General features: G+C 39.7%; 1 protein-coding gene across 9 annotated transcripts in view; it reads right to left on the bottom strand.

Annotated features, from left to right (window-relative positions):
* itsn2b (intersectin 2b) overlaps window positions 1-25608 on the bottom strand; it is a 202361-nt gene that overhangs the window by 22804 nt on the left and 153949 nt on the right. For all 9 annotated transcript variants that reach the window (XM_072556764.1, XM_072556757.1, XM_072556772.1 and 6 more), the window contains 3 exons: window positions 6712-6833; window positions 6068-6174; window positions 725-908 (listed from right to left, as the gene is read on the bottom strand). In XM_072556764.1, coding sequence (XP_072412865.1) covers window positions 725-908; window positions 6068-6174; window positions 6712-6833 — 413 coding nt within the window. The remainder of the gene's footprint in view (window positions 1-724; window positions 909-6067; window positions 6175-6711; window positions 6834-25608) is intronic.

Raw genomic sequence — 25608 nt, 5'->3', positions numbered from 1 at the left:
AGTGTATAACTTCACATTTAACCACATTATACTGTATCTGCCATGTGTTTTCTCACTCAACTTGTTGAAAACACCTTGAAATCTCCTTGAGTTTTCCTGACAACTCAAAATCCCACCCAGTTTTGTGTTGTCAGCAGATTTGGAAATGTTACATTTGGTATGTTCTGAAGACAACATAAGGAATCTATAAAGGGACAGAGATAAGTGAAGTGAATGGACAAAGATCTGGCAAATGGAGTACAATGTGAGAAAGTGTGACATTATCCACTTTGGCAGAAACAATAAAAAGTATATTATCTAAATAATGATAGGTTGCAGAGCTGAGATGCAGAAAGATATGGGTGTCCTACTGCATGCATATCTGCATATAAAAATAATGTTTGCATTAACATGATACTGAAAGGCTGAGGTTGGACAGATGGTGACATAACGGCAATGTCACTGGATGGATAATCCAGAGGCCACAGATGCTGCCAGACTGGCTGAGTTTTTCCAGCATTCTCTGTTTGTTTCAGATTTCCAGTATCAGCAGTATTTTGCTTTCATAAAAGCATATCAGCTGACTTAACTTTAAACTTCATAGATTGATTACAGGTAAGAAAGCATGTGTTATTGCCTGCAACTTAGATGCCAAAAGCCAGGCTTACAAGGAATAGGTTTGCAATACCTATAAAATACCTTGGATCATTTTTTCAAAGACAAAGAAAAAAAACTTTTTCCAAACCTTAAGATAATCTTTAAATTCTGGATCTTCATCGGTTTTCTGCTGAAGGATAGCTGCACCATTTAGCTGACAACTGCAAAACCGGATGTAGGCCTGCATGTGTGATAGTTCAGTCGCTAAAATGTCTCCTATCATCTGCACTGGCATCTTCTCCCCACCAGTCTTTTTCCTCACACGAAGTGCCCTATAACCGAGGTTAACAAGAGTTAGGCATTTATCATATAACCCAAGGTAAACATGGCATATTTTCAATGGCCTCCTTTTGTGTTGAGATGACGCAATGACTTTAAACAAAGCAGAAATGCTAACCGAAGACTTTAAGGAAAAAAATTAGAAACTTAGTTTTGGGCTGACGACATTCTGAAAAGCCTTATCTGGAAATCTTTGAACCTTTCCAATTCTGCATGGAACATGGCAATTCCTGGTAAAGTACACACATCACCTACTTCAGAGACAAGATCTTCTGGTGCTCAGTCAAATGTGATGTTCATGAATACACTGTGAATTCATGATGGGCTATTTCTATCCACGAATGCTCCCCAATATTAAAATCCTCTGGTCGAAATTAAAAGTTGCATTGAATGGAATTCTCCTCAATAGCATTAATACTTCATTTCCCCATTCACACAAGCTCAGTTCCAACTAACGTTTTGCTGAAGTTGACCATGACCATTTGCAGCTTGACCATCAGGCGTTTCTACTGTGAGAACAAATTAGGTTCTTTTTCAACTTTCATGCAGATGCAACATAAATTACTGTAGAACATAGAACATAGAACATAGAACAATACAGCACAGAACAGGCCCTTCGGCCCACGATGTTGTGCCGAACTTCTATCCTAGATTAAGCACCCATCCATGTACCTATCCAAATGCCGCTTAAAGGTCGCCAATGAATCTGACTCTACCACTCCCACGGGCAGTGCATTCCATGCCCCCACCACTCTCTGGGTAAAGAACCCACCCCTGACATCTCCCCTATACCTTCCACCCTTCACCTTAAATTTATGTCCCCTTGTAACACTCTGTTGTACCCGGGGAAAAAGTTTCTGACTGTCTACTCTATCTATTCCTCTGATCATCTTATAAACCTCTATCAAGTCACCCCTCATCCTTCGCCGTTCCAACGAGAAAAGGCCGAGAACTCTCAACCTATCCTCGTACGACCTACTCTCCATTCCAGGCAACATCCTGGTAAATCTTCTCCGCACCCTCTCCAAAGCTTCCACATCTTTCCTAAAGTGAGGCGACCAGAACTGCACACAGTACTCCAAATGTGGCCTAACCAAAGTCCTGTACAGCTGCAACATCACCTCACGACTCTTGAATTCAATCCCTCTGCTAATGAACGATAATACTCCATAGGCCTTCTTACAAACTCTATCCACCTGAGTGGCAACCTTCAAAGATCTATGTACATAGACCCCAAGATCCCTCTGTTCCTCCACCTGACCAAGAACCCTACCATTAACCCTGTATTCCGTATTCTTATTTGTCCTTCCAAAATGGACAACCTCACACTTGGCAGGGTTGAACTCCATCTGCCACTCCTCAGCCCAGCTCTGCATCATATCTAAGTCCCTCTGCAGCCGATAACAGCCCTCCTCACTGTCCACAACTCCACCTATCTTTGTATCATCTGCAAATTTACTGACCCACCCTTCGACTCCCTCCTCTAAGTCATTAATAAAAATTACAAACAGCAGAGGACCCAGAACTGATCCCTGTGGAACTCCACTTGTAACTGGACTCCATGCTGAATATTTACCATCTACCACCACTCTCTGACTTCGACCGGTTAGCCAGTTTTCTATCCAATTGGCCAAATTTCCCTCTATCCCATGCCTCCTGACTTTCCGCATAAGCCTACCATGGGGAACCTTATCAAATGCCTTACTAAAATCCATGTACACTACATCCACTGCTCTACCCTCATCCACATGCTTGGTCACCTCCTCGAAGAATTCAATAAGACTTGTAAGGCAAGACCTACCCTTCACAAATCCGTGCTGGCTGTCCCTAATCAAGCAGTGTCTTTCCAGATACTCGTAAATCCTATCCCTCAGTACCCTTTCCATTACTTTGCCTACCACAGAAGTAAGACTAACTGGCCTGTAATTCCCGGGGTTATCCCTATTCCCTTTTTTGAACAGGGGCACAACATTCGCTACTCTCCAGTCCCCTGGTACCACCCCAGTTGCCAGTGAAGACGAGAAGATCATTGCCAACGGTACTGCAATTTCCTCTCTTGCTTCCCACATAATCCTAGGATATATCCCGTCAGGCCCGGGGGACTTGTCTATCCTCAAGTTGTTCAAAATGTCCAACACATCTTCCTTCCTAACAGGTATCTCTTCTAGCTTATCAGTCCGTTTCACACTCTCCTCTTCAACAATACGGTCCCTCTCGTTCGTAAATACTGAAGAGAAGTACTTGTTCAAGACCTCTCCTATCTCTTCCGACTCAATACACAGTCTCCCACCACTGTCCTTGATCGGACCTACCCTCGTTCTCGTCATTCTCAGGTTTCTCACATACGCATAGAATGCCTTGGGGTTATCCTTGATCCTATCCGCCAGGGATTTTTCATGCCCTCTCTTAGCTCCCCTAATCCCTTTCTTCAGGTCCCTTCTGGCTATCCTGTATCCCTCCACTGCTCTGTCTGAACCTTGTTTCCTCAACCTTATGTAAGCCTCCTTCTTCCTCTTTACTAGACATTCAACCTCCCTCGTCAACCAAGGCTCCCTCACACGATCATTTCTTTCCTGCCTGATCGGTACATACATATCAAGGACACGTCGTATCTGCTCCTTGAAAAAGTTCCACATTTCCACCACATCCTTCCCTGACAGCCTATGCTCCCAACGCATGCTCCTCAAATCCTGTCTTACAGCATCGTAATTTCCCTTCCCCCAATTGTAAAAACTTCCTTGTTGTGCGCACCTATCTCTCTCCATAACCAAGGTGAAAGTCACAGAATTGTGGTCGCCATCACTAAAATGTTCACCCACTAACAAGCCCACCACTTGTCCCGGTTCATTACCGAGTACCAAATCCAATATGGCCTCCCCTCTGGTTGGACAATCTACATACTGCGTTAGAAAAGCTTCCTGGACACACTGCACAAACACCGCCCCATCCAATCTACTTGATCTAAAGAGCTTCCAATCAATATTTGGGAAGTTGAAGTCGCCCATGACTACGACCCTGTGGCTTCTGCACCTTTCCAAAATCTGTTTCCCAATCTGTTTCTCCACATCTCTGCTGCTATTGGGGGGCCTATAATAAACACCCAACAAGGTGACTGCACCTTTCCTATTTCTGACTTCAGCCCATACTACCTCCAGAGGCAGATCCCCCTCAAACTTCCTTTCTGCAGCCGTTATACCATTTCTAATTAGCAATGCCACCCCCCCTCCTTTTTTACCACCCTCCCTAATCTTACTGAAACATCTGTAACCAGGAACCTCCAACAGCCATTCCTGTCCCTCATCTATCCATGTTTCCGTGATGGCCACAACATCGTAGTCCCAGGTACCGATCCACGCCTTAAGTTCACCCACCTTATTTCTGATACTCCTTGCATTGAAGTATACGCACTTGAGCCCATCTCTGTGTCCGCAAGTAGTCCCTGTCAGTGCTATCTTCTCCACAGCCTCCCTACAGTCTTGGACATCCTGACACACAGCTAGCTTACTTGCTGGACTACAAGTCCGGATCCCATCCCCCAGCCAAATTAGTTTAAACCCCCCCCGAAGAGTGCTAGCAAACCTACCCCCAGGATATTGGTGCCCTTCTGGTTCAGGTGCAACCCGTCCTGTTTATACAGGTCCCACCTTCCCCAGAATGCAGTCCAATTGTCCAAATATCTGAAGCCCTCCCTCCTACACCATCCTTGCAGCCACGTGTTCAACTGCACTCTCTCCCTATTCTTTGCCTCTCTGTCACGTGGCACCGGCAACAACCCAGAGATGACGACTCTGTCTGTCCTAGCTTTTAGCTTCCAGCCTAACTCCTTGAGCTCTTGAATGACCTCCCCACCCCTCTTCATACCTATGTCGTTGGTGCCAATGTGTACCACGACTTCTGGCTGCACACCCTCCCCCTTAAGGATTCTGAAGACACGGTCCGAGACGTCTCGGACCCTAGCACCCACTCAAATACTAATCACTTGCCTTCCCGCCCAGCTATGCGCTCCAACCTCACTTCCGCTGCCCGCTACAGGTAAGTAATTTTGAAACAAACTGTCTTACCTTAGCTGTAGTCTCCCGGGTTCGTTTTTCCTCGGCCGCTGCTCCCACTCAAATGACCGTTGGTGATTAAAGGGTGAGTATTTATACTCACCGTTCTCCTTCCCGGCTGCCCCTCTGTTTACCGTCACTTCCTCTGCTGCTCCCGCTCTTTTTGTACAGCACATTATTCTGGGGTTCTGGATTAATACACTTAATGGTAAGGCCCTAGGGAGTGTTGCTGAACAAATAGACCTTAGAGTGCAGGTTCATAGTCCTTGAAAGTGGAGGCACAGGTAGACAGGATAGTGAAGGCATTTGGTACAGGTTTCTTTATTGGTCAGTGCATGGCTTATAGGAGTTGGGAGGTCATGTTCTGGTTGTACAGAACATTGGTTAGACCACTTCTGGAATACTGTGTTCAAGTCGGATCCCCTGCTATAGGAAGAATGTTGTGAAACTTGAAGGGGTTCAGAAAATATTTACAAGGATGTTGCCAGGGTTGAAGGGTTTGAACTACAGGGAGAGGCTAAAGGGTGACCATATAGACATTTATAAAACCATGAGGGGCATGGATAGGGTGAATAGTCATGGTCCTTTCCCTGGGGAAATTAGAGGTCAAAATTAGAGGGCATAGGTTTAAGACGAGAGCAGAAAGATTTAAAAGGGATCTATGGGGAAACTTTATCATGTAGAGGGTGGTGTGTGCATGGAATAAGCTGCCAGAGGAAGTGATGGAGGCTGGTTCAATTACAAGATTTAATATGCTTCTGGACAGGTATATGAATAAGAGAGGTTTAAGGCATATGGGACAAATGCTGTTAAGTGGGGCTAGATTATTTTAGGATATCTGGTTGATGTGGATCAGTTGGATTGAAGAATCTGTTTCCATGTTGACAGCTCTATGACATCACCACCATATCACTGCATCCCCTGGATACTGACTATATCTACAGCAGAAACTCTAGGCCAATAATTCTAACAGCATGAAAGAGTTGTTGCTCTAATTAATAAAATGTTCAGGACTCTAAATCAAAGAACACACTCCATAACGAAAAGGAAGGCATTATTTGAATAAGACAAGATTCTCTGGCCAAAAATATTTGCACACTTACTTATACAGCTTGGTGTTGGACATAATGAGTTCTTTCCAGTTCACAAAGATTGTTCCCAGCTCAGTTTCTGTCATAAGCCCAGATTCAGCCATTTGTTTCTGAAAAACCTACAAAAGGAATATCCAAGTATGTACTTCAAGCACACAAACAAAGATTAACTTTGAAGAATCAACCTCCTCTCTGATCATGTAACTCTTCATTTCTTCCAATAAATAAAAGCTGATGCCCACCCCTACAAAAAAAAATTTCAATTTGCAATTCGAGAGATGACTATTTTGAGTAAAAGCAGATTGGCACCACACAATGATGTTTGGTTGCAAAATGATATGAACTAGGCACTTCAAATCATTCCTTCATTTAAGTGCTTTAATAAACTGGTTTGTTACTCAGGATTCCACTGTTTGATTGTGTGCCACCTCAGATGAGAGGGAGTTGCTCCTGGCTTCTCAGTTTTAAGCTGCTGCATTTTTGGATTTTTCCCTTCTTTCATCCTTTCCTTTAAGTTGTACTGTCTAATCATTATTAATAATTTTTACATAGCAGTATGATTGAAACCGTACTCAACACTTTTAGAGTTTTGGAACATGACTCTTCAGTTAAACTTTTACACAATATATTGGTTATTCACTTCAGTCAGTGCTTACCTCTAAAACCAGCTGCAAATCATCCATGTACCTCTCCTCAGTCTGAATCAGTTCATGGATATAACCCTGGCGTTTTCTTTCTATAGGTAGCATGGTATCAAGGGACTGTAGATCAGCACACCCTGCAGGTTAATAAGATATTATTATTGACTGAACTGCATACAATATTTCAGTCTCCAAAAGCATTTTATAAAGCTCAAAAACATTTTACAAAGTTCAAAAGCCACCAATAAAAATGTACTTGTGTATCAAATGTCTTATGAATATTTTTAATTGATGGATCTTATTGAACTACAATGAATGACTTAAAAAAGATTACTCCTGCAGCTGATTGCTCATCTTCACAGGGACTGTAGGAATGTGTTTTCCAACTTATCATCCACTTCAGAAAAATGCACCAAAAGAAATAACAATTACTTTATTCTATTAATCCTTTCCTGAATAATTATTTTGAATAAGATATTTAGATTTTTACTTCACAGGGAGCTGTTGGATAGACAGAAAAACCCATCTAGTTTGCTCATACATCTTAGGGAAGGAAACCTAACGTCCTTACCAGATATGGTTGACAATCAACTCAAATCTCACAAAGAGTTTGATTCTTACTTTGTCTCAGCAGTGGTGTCACAAGACACTCAGTACCATAAAACTTTTACATAGACACTGCAGCACTCCAATGGCAAAATCATTCAAAAGTATGAGCAGGAAGAAGTAATTCAATCCTTCAATAAAACCATTTCTGACCTAATTGTGGCCTTAACTTGGTTGTCCTGCCTGTCCAAGTAACTCCAGGCTCCTCTGTAGATCAAAAATTAATCTAATTTAGACTTTAATATATTCAATGACCCAGACTCCACTGCTCTCGGGAAGAGATTTTTAAAGATTAACAACCCTTAGAGAGGAAATTCCACCCCGTCTCTAACTTAAATGGGAGACACCTAATTTTTGAAGTGCATTCCCCAGTTCTACAGTCCCACAAGTGGAAACATCCTCTTAGCATTCACCTTGTCAAGCAAACTCCTTCTGAATCTTAAAATATTTCAATAAGATAACCTCTCAGTCTTCTAAACTCCAAAGTCAGCCTAACCTGCGAAACCTTTCCTCAAAGGAAAACTGTTTCAACACAAGAATCGGCCTAAAGACCCTGCTCTCTACTGAATGAAAATGGAAATGTTTCTCCTCTGAAGGAGACCAAAATTGTCTGAATCATGAACATAAATCATAAATTTATGGATGAAGGTATCCATCACACATGGTTGTGGCACTTCACTATGTAAAGGTTGAGAATCCTGACTATTTATTGTTTGTATTGCAACATATCATCCTAACACCATGAGCAAGTTCCTTTTATTGAATCCTTTTATAAATCCAAATACATTGCTGACAACTCTTTATCCACCATGTATGTTATATCCTCAAACCAGTTTCTCAAAGCAACTGGGGATTGGTAATAAGTTCTGTATTGTCAGCAAAATTCACATTATGAGAATAACTTTCTCCTTTATAGCGTTATAGAAGTCAAACAAACTGAGCCTGTCCATCATTTGATGAGGACACTGCTAATCTGATTATTTCACATTCTCATTTTCCCAATAACCTTCCGCCCCCCTTGCTATTGTCACTGCCCTTTGAGGAAGGGAGTTTCAAGGATTCTCTGACCTTCTCAGAGAAGTTTTGAATCGGTCTTAAATGTCCTCCTGCCCTTTTTACAACTTATCTAATTTTTCTGTCATCAGCAAATTTAACAATCATATTTTGAGACCATTCATCCAAGTTATTTTTATAAATTGTAAAAAAAGACTGATCCCTACAGCACACAACTCATTACATTATGCCAATTTAAAAGTGACCCACCCTAGAAAGTGCTACTCTGTTTCCTGTTAACTAGGCGAAAGGGAATACTATAGATGCTGGAGATTAGAGTCAATCCTCTTTCCATGCCAATATATTACTCCTACACAATGAGCTTTTATTTTCTGCAATAGCCTTATCAAATGCCCCATGAAATGTACAGTATAAGAGTTGGATAGAGCTCTCAAGGATAGTGGAATCAAGGGTTATGGAGATAAGGCAGGAAGAGGATACTGATTAAGGATGATCAGCCATGATCATATTAAATAGTGGTGCAGGCTCGAAGGGCAGAATGGCCTACTCCTGCACCTATTGTCTATTGTATGGTCACAAGTTTCCCTTTCTCCACAGTCCATTCCTTCCTCACAGAATTCCAGTAAATTGCTTCAAAACAATTCTCACAGAATCTGAAATTTTTGAAGCCATCCAATAAAGCAATAGCTTTGGACTTCAAAGCAATATTTAAAGGCCATTCTTTAGAGCCAATGGTTTACAGTGCATGAATAAGGCGAATTGTATTTTTATTAGACGCGACTTCCTGATTTTCACTGGTATTTTGCAATCTTAGGTGCCCCATTCTCCACTAAAACTGTAAGGTAGTGGCACATATATCTTTGCCATTTTATTTGGTCATTTTGGCTCCCACCATTTATGGAGATATTATTGACAGCCACGTTATTTCATAAGCAGCCTGTTTAAGATATGAGGCATGTTTTCACCCCAAATAATTTCTGCCGGTTCTTAAATAATACTGCAAAGACGAGCCCACATGCAGACACTTTTTCTCATTATTCGCCATTGTTCCTGTACATCCAGTCCTTGTGCTGTGAAATAAGATTTTTTTTCAAACAAATAATTTCAAGGGATATCTTTAACTACAGGCTGGAGGGATCAAAGATGAATCCCAAATCATTATTTTGATGCTTTTGTTAATATGTGGAGAACTTTTAATGTCTAAAGTATGAAAGGATGAGATATAAAGTAATAAACCTGCACATTTTCCAGGTTTGTACAACTCTCAAAGGAGGAGTTGGTTGACGTGTTAGATTTTGCAGCAGAACTGCATATAAAATAGCCTCAAGGTATACTCTTTCCCTATTGTAAGACTGACCATGGAGTACTTAATCAATATTCTGCCCATCATAATACTTAAATACGTCAGCGGTAACTAGTGGTAGGTCACGGCCTCATTATGTGGATTGAAAATGAGTAATTAGGTTCAATTCCACAGGAATGATAGATAAGAGAAATTTCATCTAATCATTGCATGAGCTATTGCCAAAGATGATACACAGGATTTACAGAAAATCTAAACTTGGTAGCTTTTAACAAACAAGTAAGGTGCCGCATGAGAATGATCCAAAGTTACATTTCCATCTCTACTAAAAATACATGGTTTAGTAAACAGTCGTAAATGGGACAAAATAAATAAGCACATTGTGTTGAAGGAATCAAAGCAATTAAAACGGAATATTTCAACGATTCGTATTTGGCATTTTTAAGTTACCATAATTACCATTTGTCACTGGATAGAAACAAATATCAAACTGACACACTGCAATACGCCATGAACAGTTCGGGCTCATGTTTAACTTGCTCCTCAATGCCAGTAATTACAAACTGAGCACATAATCTGTCATCACAGAAGCCAACTTCTGGCATGATAGGCACATTATGAAGATTTACTTTGATAGAGAAGAATATTTCCTTCCTCTTATTATGGTTATGGGAAGACGAACAGTCTGTGGAATTCATTCGATACCAAATTGATTCATTCGGAAAGATTATATAACCTCCAATTGCAGAATCTGACTGTTGATTAAATGATTCTAAGTGTTCACCTCTACCATTCTATCTTGAAGCCCAATCCATGTGTACATCACAGAGTGAGAAGAATTTTGTGCAATTAATTTTAGAATTATCTTCCATTAAAGCATTTTCCCTTCGTGCTCCAGTCACAATAATTTGAAGTAATATGTTCATTTCCCCATTGAATTTTATTCACAAATAGCACTTTTCAAGACAGAAAGCTTTCTCCAATTGTCCCTAATAGCACAAACCTTTTATTACTTCAAATCAGTTGTGGGATTCTTCTCTGAGGTTTCCGGTGTGACATTGTATTCTCACAGTTTGGTGATCGGAACTGGACATATCATTAAAGTCTAAATATCACTGACTGATCTAAACAAACAGCAATGAAGTGAACTCAGTATTACCACAGGACCATTTTACTTTTTAGACAAGTGACATGGTGAGGCTGTTCATTCTCATTTGAAAATAAGAAAACTCAATAAATACTCAATTGCTATTTTAAATATTTAATTTTGAATTGCTACAAACGTCACGATGTAAAAATGATTATTTTAAATTCCATATCTCAATACTTACCTTTTACTGCTGTAATCTTTGATGCTATCGCTTCAAAATCACTACAAGGCAGGATTATTCTTTCAGAGTTCCAGATTTAATGACTTCCAAATCTAAAACAATAGACTAGTACCTTTAAAGTCAATTGCTTAGTTTGATTGCATGTTTTGCAATTTAAATAACACAATTTGATGTGTTGTGAAGAAACATTAATTTATCAGCTGATAACTTAGGCATATAGCATTTTTTTTAAAAATTCTACTGCTAAGAAATATTCCATATGTTACATTCAAACATAACTGGGTACAAATTAACTTTACATTTTCTCAGTTTTCAGGTACTGAGCTTTATATGTTAAGGCAAAGGTTGGGTACTCTGCAACAAGTGCCCCACTTCATGACTCCTCAAAGCCTCATCATTAATAAGACCGGCATCAGGGTGTTCTGAAGAAGGATCACTGACGTAAAATGTTAACTTTGTTTTCTCTCCACAGATGCTGCTGGACCTGTTGAGTTTTTCCAGCAAATTCTATTTGTGTTTCAGATCAGGGACTTTATAAGAATAGTTAACACTTGCCTGGAAGGATGAAATCATAAAATCTAGGAATGTCAATGTCATTTAAGACGGTTCATTTACCTAATCAGTATCCCTGGCTCTTGTCTGAGTATCCAGCATCAGCACCATAATGTGGTTATGGAAAGTATGACCTGTAACACTGTATTACATCACAGCTGTCTTGACAGAACCGCCTTAATCTTCTTATGCAGTTCCTCAGCTAGAAGATGACTGGAGCTACTTAAGATGAGGTGGGTGGATGGTAATGCTTAGTTATTTGGACCTTTCGTGCACTCTTGCTATTTGGCCTCTTTGATTGGCATTTTCATGAATGCTACTCCTTCAGTTTAGGTGGTTTTATCATAGAATCCGGACAGTGTGGAAATAGGCCATTCGACCTGTTTCTGACCCTCCAAACAGCATCCAACCCAGACTCACCACTCTACCCATACCCTGCAGTTCTCATGTCTAAACCACCTAGCCTGCATATCACTGAACACTAGGGGCAATTTAGCATGGCCAATCCACATAACCTACACACGTACGGACTTTGGAAGGAAACCGGAACACCTAGCGGAAACCCATGCAGACATGGGAAAATGTGCAAACTCCATACAAGAGCTGGAATTGAATCTGGGTCCCTAGTGCAGTAAGGTAGCAGTGCTAATCACTGAACCACAGTGCCATACTGGATGCAAGGTGAATGTCAGCTCCAACTGAGAGGGTTCCCAACGTCAGAGACAAGATCCATACTTTCCAGTTGCCCAACATTGATCTCAATAGTCAGGGGACAGTATTGTGTGGGGGAGTAGGCTGATAGAGCATATTTGCCTTCTGAAGGTTTAGCCCAATGCTGTTCTCCTTTTGCATATGTCTCTATGAACACATTGTTAATGGTTTAGGAGCTTGACCTGAGTATGCACATGGGCAAGCATCATTTCCGGAGTAACAGCTCCCTGGCAAAGGCTAAGATGGTCTTGGTTTTGGACCAGAAGTGTTGTAGGCTGTATGCTTTTTCTTTGTCCTGCAGATTAGCTCCACTCCAAAAGAGATGGGCAATTTGTTGTGAGGAGGAAGGAGAAGAACACTAGATACTATGACACAGCCTTGTTTGGCCCCAGTTTGCACAGTGCTGGATCTGTTGGTGAAGTTCATGATATGCATGTTGTCTTAGAACAACCAGGAAAACTTTCTATGGGCAGCCAAAAATGAAGGGAACAAACCATCACCCCTCACAGTTGACAGTGTTAAAGGCCTCTGAGGTGTTAAAGAAGCCGTGCATTAAGGTTGCTTTTTCTCTCCACACTTTTCTTGGACTTCTGTTGTGAAGCTCAATTTCTCACTGTGCCTCTTGATGGACAGATTCCACATTGTGACCCCAGGAGCTTTTCAGTCACTGGGAGAAGTGATCGAGGAGGACATTTGCAATGCCTTCCCTGTAGTGGACATCATAGAGATCCTTCTGTAATTACCACAATTAGGCTGGGCCCTCAGCTTGAAGGTGTTACACCCATAGATTCTTAGATATCCTTGGCATTCTGTCCTCCTTCCAGGTGAGAGGAGATTATACATACAGACCAAGAATGCTTCTGTTGTATTTTAATATTTGGCAAGAATTCCACCTGGGCTGGTTCTCAACTGTTCAATGACCTTTATAATCTCATGCTGGGCTGGAGTTGAGCTGAGATGGTGCCAAGTAGCATGCTGTCATATGAGTTCAAAGGTACTCAACTAAATGGCCAAGGATGTGTTAAGGAGATCCTCAAAGTGTTCCGTCCAATAAGTGTTGGATGACTCTGTCCTAGATAATCATCATTCCATTAGCTTTCAATAGCATAGGTCCTGGGGCCACAGATATTCTTGATTGCATTGAAGAATCCACACACATCATGGCTAATGTCGACTTGCTGGATCTCCTGGACTTCTTCCACATATCATGTGTCATTTGGGTATTTTCTTGGACCTTCAACTTCAGTTGTCTTTACAGCTGCTTTCTTTTCCTCGATGGTTCTTTGGTGCTTTGAACTTGGGAACACTTTGCACTTGCAATTTAGTAGCTCCTGGATCTCAAAGTTGTTCTCATCAAGCCAGTCTGTTATCTAGTAGAGAATCAAGCAGTTTGTGATGGATTTAAGGGCAGATCAGGTACTGTGGCTATTTTTATTTCCTGTTCAGGAACCTCTGAAAAGGTGTGATTAGCATGCAAGACGGACAAAAAGCAACCAGCAATGGAGTCTCCCTCCTAACAAAATGTCAAGAACGCAGTCTAGTCATAGCAATCACCCTATTTCACCAGAGAGACAAATGTAGGAATTCATTGTAAAACTTTTTCCCAAGGCTTGCTTGACTATGTCATTGTTTGACAGCAGGACTGTAAAGATATCCACATCACTCATGTCATGACAACTGCTGGTCTATTATCTCCATCAGCCTGGGCTAAAGTAGCCATGACAGCAGGAAATTCAATATTGTTGAACTCAAGGACACTGCAAAGCAATAGCTCTTCAGTCAGTGATTCTCAGTCAGCTTGGCAATGCTCAACGAATAGGAACAACGGAATGTCAACAGAAGCTTCATTCCACTGACTTCTTGAAAACAAGAAAAACGCGTAATCAATGCAACAGGAAGACAAGGAATGTGACTTTTCAAATCACACATTATTCTGGCTTGGACACTGCTTTTTGGCATCACTTAATAATTTCCTAATATTATAACAGGACCTCAATGGCAAAGGGGGGGGTCTAACCTTCTCAGGAAATCTTGGATGGAAAATCAATGCCAACCATAGCTACATTCTAAGGACAAATATAAGAAGCATTAATGCTGATCTATGTTTGTTGAGTGCTTCAGAGTTCCTCAGATCATTGGCCACTCCCATAAGTTTATCAATACGTCTTTAGCTGTCTTTTATCAAGGTGAGTGTAATGACAGGAATATCAATGGAAAACATCATGCAACCCTAGTTTGTAGCAAAAACTTATTTATGAACAAATTTATTGACCAATCAAATAGTGAATCAACCAAGCTCAGCTCAAAATAAAGTTCTAAATGTGTGCAGCAGCTTTAATCCCATGTTTGCAATCCTCAACCAGACAGAATGCATAAAATATTTAGCTTCACTGTGGGGCTTTTTAAAATTATGATCATAAAAAATTAACGTGACCAATTCTTAAAATTGATACAGGGTTCTCCATTCACTTTCATATATTACAAAACCTATTGTGAAAGCAACAGATTTGTGTCCCCCACAAACTTATGCTATCCACAATCCAAACAAATTTCAAAAACGTCTAGATTTATTTGAATTTGTTTGAAACTTTTTTTTCAAAAAGCGAATAGCAAATTAAAAAGCAAATTATGGTGGAAAGAAAAGATTTTCAAAAAATTATGCTTTTACCATGTGGATAGAAAACCAGTGGAATGGATTTGAATGGAATCAATATTAGGCAGTTTCTACAACTGGTGTATGTTTTAGTCTCATTTATTGGCAAATGAAGGTGAAAATGATCTTCACATTACAACATTTTAGTGTAGCATTGACAGCACAATCTTTTGTGGAAAAATCTGAACTGTTATGGCCTGTTATGTGCAACTGAAGATGAAAGGCCCTATGATACTACTTGCATAAGAGCAGAAGTTTTTCCACTGCCTTGATCAAAAGTTCATCTCCTAACCAAACCACTGGAAACACTTTCCATTAGATTTTGCTGTAGCAGGATAACAGTATCTTCTTTTAGTTTGACTCCCCCCTGTTGCTCAAAACATTTTTACGCACTCAGCTGTTGAATATGAGCTGAATGTTGAGCAAGAAGAGTAGTAGTATTTGGAAAATGACATGGTTGTGAAACCAAAGTGGAAGCATTGAAACTGAAAAAGAGAAACAAAGCTTTTCATCTTGTATTCATCAGGACAATTGCAGGTTTTAAATTGTCAGAACGATTTACAATATAGGAGAAAAGAGTTTATTTAGTTGGCAGGTAGACTCTGACTGGACAACGTACCGTCACAGATAAAGCACTGGGAACTGCACACTCATCTTCCTCCTGAGTAATACAAAGAAGGTGCAAAGTTTTAATATATTACTTCTGTCTGTAGAAAATCGGTTCACACGTGTGAATCTTAATGCTTTATCAAGCATAAATGTGCAATGTCGTGTTCTTGATTGATTATGTTAGCAAAGTGTTAAGCAAACTCAAGATTGTTCAGCAAGAGCCGCTCAATCTCAGAATTTCATTTTGATTTGCAAACAAAATATTTCAGTATGACCCGTACTGTAAGACTATAAGACGTATGAGTAGACATAGGCCATTTGACGTACCAAGTCTGTTGAACCGCTCAATGCAATCATGCCTGATCTGATCATCCTTAACACCACTTTCCTGCCCTTTCCCCTATAACATTTGATTCCCTTTCTGATTAAAAGTCCATCTTGAAAATACTTAATGACCAGTTTTGACAGCCCTCTGCATTAAGAATACCACAGATTCGTGACTCCGAAGAAATTCCTCATCTCTAACTTGGCGACCCATGACTTACATGATGTCTCCTGGTCCTAGACTCTTCCATAAGGGGGAAACAACCCCATACATCTACCTTATCAAGACCTCAAGAAGTGTTTATTCTTCAATAATGTTGCATCACATTCTTCTTAACTGCAATGTACAGACTAACCTATTCAACCTCCCCGTAAGAAATTCTCTGTATTCTCAGAATCAATCTTTTAAGCACTCTCTGGATTGCTTCCAATATAAATATATCTTTTCTTAGATATGGAGGCCAAAAGAAAAAATTCACAGTTAGAGATATGAACTAACTAGTGCTGTGTACAGTTTCACCAGGAATTTTTATGCTCCATTCCCTTTGAAATAAAGGTCAATATTTTATCTCTTTTCCCTATTATCTGTTAAAATTGTGTGCTAATATTTTATAGAAGAGCAGTCCCAAATCCCGTGTTGCTGAAATTTCTGCAGTCTTTCTCCATTTAATTAATATTCAGCTCCTCTGTTTACCCTGCCAATGTGCATAGTTTCACATTTTCCCAAATTATACTCCATCTGCTAAGCTTATGCCCACTCACTTATCCTGGCTACATCCCTCTGAAGACCTTTTGTATCATCTCCATGATTTGCTTTCTTACCTATTTTTGTATTACCCACAAACCTGGTGATAGTACATTCATTTTACTCATTAAGGTCATTAGTGTATATTGTAAATAATTGTGGTCCCAGCACTGATCTTTGTTGCATTTCAGTAGTCACAGATTGCCATCCAAAAATATTGTCATATCCCAACTCTGTCTTCTGTTAGTCTATTATATCTATTTACTATGCCTATTATGAAAAATCACAGGAACACATCTGATTCATTTAATCAAGCATTGGAATGTATGGTCTTTATCACACTGGCAGCTAGGTATATACATGGTTTCTCAACTGTGCAGAGGCAGAATACTTTTATGACTGATAGCAGCACCCTAATCATCAAAAAGTACCACTTGCATCACCATTTCACAGCAGTAATGTGAACCGACTTGCTTAACCAGTTGTCAAAATCTTCTTAGGTTTTTTGTCTTTGAGGTTATTTGAGGTAGACTAGGCACTTTCTAATCTAAAAAATGTGTTGCTGAAAAAGCGCAGCAGGTCAGGCAGCATCCAAGGAGCAGGAGAATCGACGGTTCGGACATAAGCCCTTCTTCAGCAATTATGCCCGAAACGTCGATTCTCCTGCTCCTTGGATGCTGCCTGACCTGCTATGCTTTTCCAGCAACATATTTTTCAACTCTGATCTCCAGCATCTGCAGTCCTCACTTTCTCCTACTTTCCAATCTGAACTGGATGGTTTTTGATCCATTTTCAAGTTTATTTGATACACTGTGAAAAAATGTCTGGATAAGATAGCCCATGTCCTGCAGGATAGCTTTGATGCATTCAATTCCTATGTCTAGCTTGCAAGACAAATAAATGGATAAGTCACCTTTTATAAGATCACTGACAAGGCCAATGGAATTGCACATGAAGGTTGATGAATCCCAATCCACATACTGACCAGTGAAGATAGCCACACGGTAGGGATTGGTAAATCGGCAGATTTTCCAACCAGCACATCGAGTGAAAAGTAGTGTGTGGAACCTTTCCTGTCTAAAGTCAACTTCTGCAGGACACAAATGGAAATTCTTACATGAAGTTGCAGATTCAGAGATATTACAAGTATAATCTTTGTATAAGATATATGCAAAGATTAGAAGAGTACAGCTTACTCCATCAAAATACATTTCTTCTCGAAACTTAAAAGTATGTTAAGGAGCACTAGAGCTGGAGGGGATCTATGTAATTTATTATGATGTACATAATTTTCTCTTGCTTTCTCTATGTAATGCCTTGACCAGAGTTAACTTGACCACCAGTTAACAACTTTCCCTACTGTAATATAAATTCATACGATCGCTTGAAATCTGACAGTGTTGTGTTTGTCTTAATTAATGTAAGACAAAAAAAGCAGCATCTCTCTCTTTTCAGCAATATTCAAGTTCTGAACTACCAAGCAAATGAATGCAAACTAGAATACATGAATTCAAAGCCAAAAGCAAGAGGAAGGAGGACTGGATTGAGATTTTAAAAAAGTGCAAGAAAATAACATTTTAATATCTAATCCTTTTAAATTTTCCATTGCTAATTAATATCTGAAGGAATATTTCTCCATATTTATAATACTCAATTTTCAGAAATAGACAGTTAAAATTTAAGGAGGTGCTGACACTTGTAAAGAAATGCAACTGAGTTACATTCTTATCGACCACACAGATACAATTTCACAGAGTTCAATGCATAAAAAGAATGGGGCAAACAATCAAGCACCATTTCCAAAGCCAAGTAGCACAACTCAACCCGCAGCCTTTGGATATTGGCATTTATGCTTGCATAATTGGAAGCTCATTAGCCACATCATTATACTGACAGCAAAATCTGGCCTAACTGGTAACGTTTCTAATTTGTTTTTTTTTAAGCCTGCTGTACACATATTCATATTTGGAGTGTAGAACAACACAGGGCATCCTGAAGATGAAGGAAAGCTATTCATTAAGTACAGCATAAAAGCTATTTTAACTCAGGCAATGGCATGGGAAACAACATCTAGCAATATAGGTTTTAAAACGTTTAGTGAAAACATAGATACTCTCATGAAGTTGGTCACACATTTGACAACAACCAATCTACCCCCAATCATATCTCATTAGTTGATTTGAAGAAATAACTGAAGATTTAGAGATTCTGATTTCAACAAGTTGTTAGATTTCCTTAACTTTGGGATATGTCTTGATTTTTGAGCACCAATGGATCACCTTGAAATTGTCAGAAGTTATCACACTATTAAGCTATTTCACAATCTGGCCATTTGAGATGACATCTCATTCCCCTCATAATGGTCTTGGTGACAGTAAATAAAAATACTCTATTGTCAAATGGTTAACCTAGGTTGGAAACTATAGGTTATTCAAAGCTACTGCGTGGAGGATCCAAACAAACTGGCACAGTAATTTTATCACTAAACATTAAGCAGCAAAATCAATACAGTATTTCCAATCATTGAGCAAGAAAAGTGATAGTGATACTCTGCAACACAGTGAATCATTAACCTAATCTTAATTCTGGAGTTTAATATAGGCTGATGATCTTCCAACTCAGAATTCAATCCAAATAGGTTTAAATGTGTACGTATAAAGTTGCGAAAAATTAGGTTTAATTCTCATTTAGAAATAATTGAAGGGATGGATGACGTTCTAGACCACTTTCATAAACTGAAGTAGCACAAAATGACCCATTAAACAGTCCTAACATTCAGACTAGATTCCACTACGCAAAATTAAGGAGATGCCTCCCATTATTTTGGCACCAGATAAAAGCCATTCATATCATATTCCAACAGACCAAGTGGCAAGATTTATTTGCAAATCAAAACCATCTGCATTATCTCTTGAACATTGCACTTGGCTTGCATTACTACCAAGTCCAATAGCTCAGAATTGGATTTTGTTTGAAGGAGAACAGGAGAATAAATATCAGGCGTTTAACCAGATCTAAACTGAAATAAAATCACCAAGTTCTTCAATGGTAAAAACAATGACTGCAGATGCTGGAAACCAGATTCTGGATTAGAGTGGTGCTGGAAAAGCACAGCAGTTCAGGCAGCATCCGAGGAGCAGGAAAATCAACCTTTCGGGCAAAAACCCTTAATCAGGAAAGATAATAGCTATTTCAGACTCCTCTAAATTACGGGTATCAAGGAATCAAGATACTGTTAAGTTTAACTTCATTTAATTCCCTACTCAAAGCTAGTAGAAATTAAGTCAAGTCTGAGGGTGAATGGGGGAGGCAAAAGCCAATGCCACCATGTATGCAATGGAAAAGGTATCTCAAACATATGGGGCAGCACGATGGCTCAGTGTTTAGCATTGCTGCCTCACAGCGTCATGAACTCAGGTTCAATTCCAACCTCAGGTGACTGTCTGTGGAGTTTGCACATTCTCCCCGTGTCTGCGTGGGTTTCCTCTGGGTGCTCCGGTTTCCCCTCACAATCCAAAGATGTGCAGGTTGGCCAATCTAAATTACCCATACTGTTCAGGGATATATAGGTTAGGTGCATCAGTCAGGGGTAAATATAGGGTAGGGAAATGAGAATGAGTCTGGGTTGGTTACTCTTTGGAGGCCGAAGGGCCTGTTTCCACACTGTAGGGATTCTAAGTATATGTTGGTGTCGTGATCAGGAAATGACAGAGAGGCAGACAAGAGAGGCCTGAGGATTTTATTTTTAAACTTCTCTGAAGAATTAAAATATTTTTACTTACCTTGGCCTTTTCTGGCCACTCTGTAGAACACAGCAAAATGTCCCTGGAAGATTCAACAGCTCCTTGCCCCCCAACCCCACTTAGAGTCAATTGGAAACTACATCTGGCATCAATGATGTCATCAGGATTAATATTTAAATATGTCCCTCACTTGCCTGGAATGGGAGTCTGGGCAGACTTCAAACATTGGCGTAAGTATGTTGTTGCCAGGTGGAAATGATGCAACCATGAGCTAATGCACCAAACAGAAGATCCTGGATTCGATTTCAAGTCTGGTCTGATATCAGCAATGCTGGCAGTAGAAGAGTTGCATGGCTAGGAATGGGAAAATATTTGTTCCATGTTCCTGCTCTGGATTAATAAAATGGAATCTAAATAAAACAATCTGTTCAATTATGATCTGTGCAAAGATAAATGCTCTAGGAATACTCAAAGGCGTAATGCAATAACTTAAGCGGGTAGCTGGAGTCTGGAAATTTCCTCTCTTGCTGATAACCTGAAGCAAGCAATTTTCACTCCAAGGTGAACAGTAGTGTTGGGTGGCTACAGAATAGAGGTTGGCACACCAACCTCAGAAAGCAAGGCAGCCACAGCAGGGGTGAATGCTGAGTTAGCAACCTTCTGACAAGCTTCAGTTCTCTGTGACTTCATCTTAGCTATTTTAGAAATTATACCCTCTAGCCCTTATTTGACATGCATCACCTACACCCATAGCTACTTACATCGTGTCAGCTCCAGGGAAACATATGCTCCCACCTATATCCCATTGGTCCTCCACCTTCAAGTCCCCTCATACCTTTCAGGTCATTGCTATTGAGCTCTGCCCACAGAAATGTGAAGATGGAAAGAAAAACTCCTTACAATAAGACAGCTCTTCATCGTATACATTTAATAGTGAAAAATAAACTCTCATGCATAGAATCCAGTCAATGCTTTTAAATCATTATCTTTTATAAAAATAAATTTCCATTCAGACCCCAGATCAAAGACAGCTAATACTTTAAACTATGGGGGGGGGGGGGGGGCAGGGGCAGGGGCAATGGCCTAATGGTACTATTGTTAGCCTACTAATCTACAGACCCAGGTCATGTTCTGGGGACCCGGGTTCAAATTGTCTTGGCAGATGGTGGAACCTGAATTCCATAAAAATCTGGTATTAAGAGTCTAACGATGACCATGAATCCATTGTTGATTGTTGGGAAAACCCACCTGGTTCACTAATGTCCTTCAGGGAAGGAAACTGCCATTCTTACCTGGTCTGGCTGACATGTGACTCCAGACCCACAGCACAATGGTTGAGTCTTAACTACCCTCTGCCCAATTAGGGATGGGCAAAAAAGTGTTGACATAGCCAGCGATATCCTCATCCTATGAATGAATTTTAAAAACTCAATCCCCACTGTAATTGCAACTTATGCAACTCAGCCAAGTATTCATAATGATGTAATGAGAGCCCTTGCATAAATATCAAAGAGCTCTACTGAAGCTGCACAACCAACTGCTGTTTTTTTTCCACTCAAACTTAAGCCTGTCAATCAAAGCAGTTCAGTTGGCAATTTTCTTTTTTATAAGAACTCTCGTTGTTGGCTGAATAAGGGACTGCATTTATACTTCATCAATTTGTGACTACTACACTGTTGGGTAAGCCCCCTGCAATACCCACTGGTTACAAATGGCATCACTGAGTTTGAGCTTCATGTTGTGATTCATGTGCTACATCCTTCCCCTGTGGGTAAGTTAGATGTCAGAAAATAGGTGGGACTTACACACTTGGGTCCAGTACCTCATTGTTAAAGATCTGTGGAGTTGGGAATCTTGCCATTGTTGTGTTTGTGACACAAGGGTAATGATCACTTCGGCAAGAGGGAATCCAGTACCCTGGTTGCCACTTCATGGAGGGAAAAAAAGAGAAAAGGAAAAAAAAACAGGCAATCAGGGAAAAACAAATACTGCTTCCTGCCAAGAAAATTTGAACTGGGGAGTATGTAGAAGGATGGCAGAGTGCAGAGGCATCATCAGTGAACAGATGGAAGTGGGTAAATTACTTTGGTTAATGAGGCCAAGAACAGCTCACATTAAAAAAATGATGTGAGCCGAAAATAGATCTTTGGTGAGCTCCATAGTTAATATTGTGGGCAAGGGAAAAATGATTGTTGGAAATATATTAGCTATGATTTAATGGAAGATGGGAACCAAGAACTGCAGCTGGGTTCTCGAGAGTAATTAAGGGTGGGCAATTAATGCTGGCCCAGCCAGAAATGTCAACATCCCATAAATGAATTGAAAAGTGAAGCCAATCCTATTGAGCTGATAAACAGAGCAGATGTGTTGGAAGCTGATGGCGTGGGTGACTTTGACAAAGACTGTGAATACTTTGAGAAGAGAAAATGTACAAGGGTCAACCTGGAACAGAATTAATGTGGAGTGAATGGACAGATAAAAGAAATTTTCTTGCCAGAATTTGAGAAATCCTGAATTGAAGAAACATGACTCAGGCTGAGACAGACAGATAAATAGATTCTTGATCAACGGGGAAGTCAAGGGCTATGGAGAAAGGGCAGGAAAGTGGACATATGGAATGTCAGATCAGCCGTGATCCTATTGAATTGTGAAGTAGGCTCAGGGTCAAGTCCTGTTCCTATTTCTTATGGTCTTATGGAAATTACAACAAAACTATTTAAAAATGAATACACAAACAATGCTTCACAAGAAGGGTTAAGATCAGAAATGTGGAATCAATCAAGCTTTCATTTCAGAAAGCGCAATAGATAATTAGCTTAGAAATAAAAAATGTAAGTAATAGGAAGAACTGGCAACAAATTTGGTGTAAAGATAAAAAGAATAAAATGAACAGAATGCTGAACGCTTGCCGAGACAAATGTTTAATATACAATGAACAAGATCACTGAACATCAGAATGGTGTCAATATTTGGGATTACTTCTCCTAAAATTCTCATCTGTAAGTTAAAAATTTTTTTTAAAAATGGGCTCGAGAATTTGTTGCTATTTTTCAAGAGTTGGAAAATTAATTCAAATTCAGTTATTGTGGATGAAGTTGTTGGGATAAAATATTGCCACAGATTTTATAATTCCAATTTCAAAAAAAAATTCTATTTGCTTTCTTGACTCAGTAGATAGCACTGTTGTCTTAGAGACAGGAAGTCACAGACTCAAGCCCATGTCAAGACTTTAGCACGTAAGTTAGATGGCCTTTTCGATGCATAACTGAGGGAGTGCTGTGATTTGGTGGAATAGCAGTTTTCTTGGGAATCCTGGCCAGCATTCCATCTTAAACTATCACCATAGAGAACAGATTAACTCAATATTAGTCTCACCATGGGGCAATGTGTGTTTATAAACTGCTACTGAATTTTCCTTGTACCACTAATGACATTTCATGAATTTCTGGACAAGCTTTCTGATGCAGAAAACTTAACTAGGCATCATTTGACTTTTTTATTCCTACCAATTTTTTGAACGGAAATACCTTAGAAGTGCCAGTAGTGCAGCAATTCAGATACCTGCAAGTGAATAACGTTTCTTGTGTACAAACTATCACAGATGTATTCAGTGATCATAAAAATCTATTAACTGCCTTTAAATGTGGCTTACTTTCATAAGAGGTAGTTATAAAGTAACTCAAATATTGGACAATTCAATTAATAATATATGTCAGTGAAAATGGAGTATGATTTATTTAAAAATCTAGGAAATTGTAGAATTAATTTTCGTTACATCAATATAATTTTCCACATGACCTTTATTACCAAAACCTAGCTTGAATAAAAGTCCATCCTGCTTGCAAATTCCATAAGTGGTACAAACACAGATTTTTCTTTTGTCCATCTTTGGAAACAACTGAAAATTAGACATTTAAGCACACAAGTTGTGTTTCAGAACCTTGCGATTCTCTGTCAAAGAATGTTCAATTCTATTAATGAGTCTTCAATCCAAGGTTTGATCAAGCAGCTTGCTTATTATTAGGTAACCAAGAAAACCCTACAAATTTGCCCAGTCTGTCAAAAATTGAACTGAGAGGACACTTGCCAGCAAATTCTTGGGAATCTCATTGAAAAATTGCTATATTACAATAAACTGACATAAGCAAATGGCTTAAAGTAAACTAATCATTCATTCTAGCAAATTGTGTCAACTGGAGGTCATGCATTAACATATATGTGATGAACACTAATTAAGATGTATGCCTTTGCTGTTCTTGTTCTTTTCATTAGACTATTTGATACCCTGATTATCCACAGTCAGTTTGTCTTGGGGAAGGCTTGTGGATAAGTTGGCAACACCTCTAGCTGGCAACTGCACTGCTTCCTCCCTGTGCAGCCCAACTAACAAAAAAATTCTTGGAGTTAAAAGACAACACTATGTAATGATTTTGCATCTCCTAAATCTAGTAGCAATATAATCTTTCCTGTAGTGATGTATGTAATCATATAATGATAACAATGGGAGGCAATGAAGGAGACTGCTAGGACCCTGGTGGTGATATTTAATACTTTGCTGGCCACTGGTGACGTGTCAGATGAATGGAGGAGAGCTAATGTGTTCCTGTGTTCAAGAAGGGCAGTAGGGATAGGCCATGTAATTACAGACCAATTAAATTTGACACCAGTGGTCAGGAAATTATTGGAAATAGTTCTGAAGGACAAAGTTAATTGATACTTGGAAAGACAAGGTTTGATCAGGAATTGTCAGCATGGATTTGTTGGAGGGAGATCTTGTATGACTAATTTAGTTGAGGTTTTTGAATAGGTGACTAAATATATGATGATGGTAATGTAGTTGATGTGATGTATATGGACCTCAGGAAAGCGTTTGACAAGGTCTCATATTGAAGCCTGGTCCAAAAGGCCTACGAGATTCAAAACTGGCTTGCAATAAGAAGGCAAAGGATGATGGTGGAGAGTTATTTTTGTGATTGGAAGACTGTGACCAGCATTGCATGACAGGCATTGGTGCTGGGTTCTTTTGCTGTTTATTATTTACATTAACAACTTGGATGTGAATGCAGAAAGTATAATTTGTCAGCCTGTGGATGACATAAACATTTGTAGTGTTATTGATAGTGAGGATGGTCTCAGGCTACAATCTGATATTGATCAGCTGGTAAATTGGGCAGAGCAACAGCAAATGGAATCTAAGGAGCACTGGGAATGCCAGGTCACGGTATGCTATGGACCAAGTGCAGGTAAGTGGGATTAGTGTAGTTTGGTGTTGTTGGCCAGCATAGATATGGTGGCCCGAAGGACCTGTTCTATGCTGTATG

Source organism: Chiloscyllium punctatum, chromosome 3 (genome assembly GCF_047496795.1).
Source record: "Chiloscyllium punctatum isolate Juve2018m chromosome 3, sChiPun1.3, whole genome shotgun sequence".
NCBI classification, from domain to species: domain Eukaryota; kingdom Metazoa; phylum Chordata; class Chondrichthyes; order Orectolobiformes; family Hemiscylliidae; genus Chiloscyllium; species Chiloscyllium punctatum.
The sequence above is the reverse complement of the archived record's forward strand: the minus strand, read 5'-3'. Positions and strand labels throughout refer to the sequence as shown.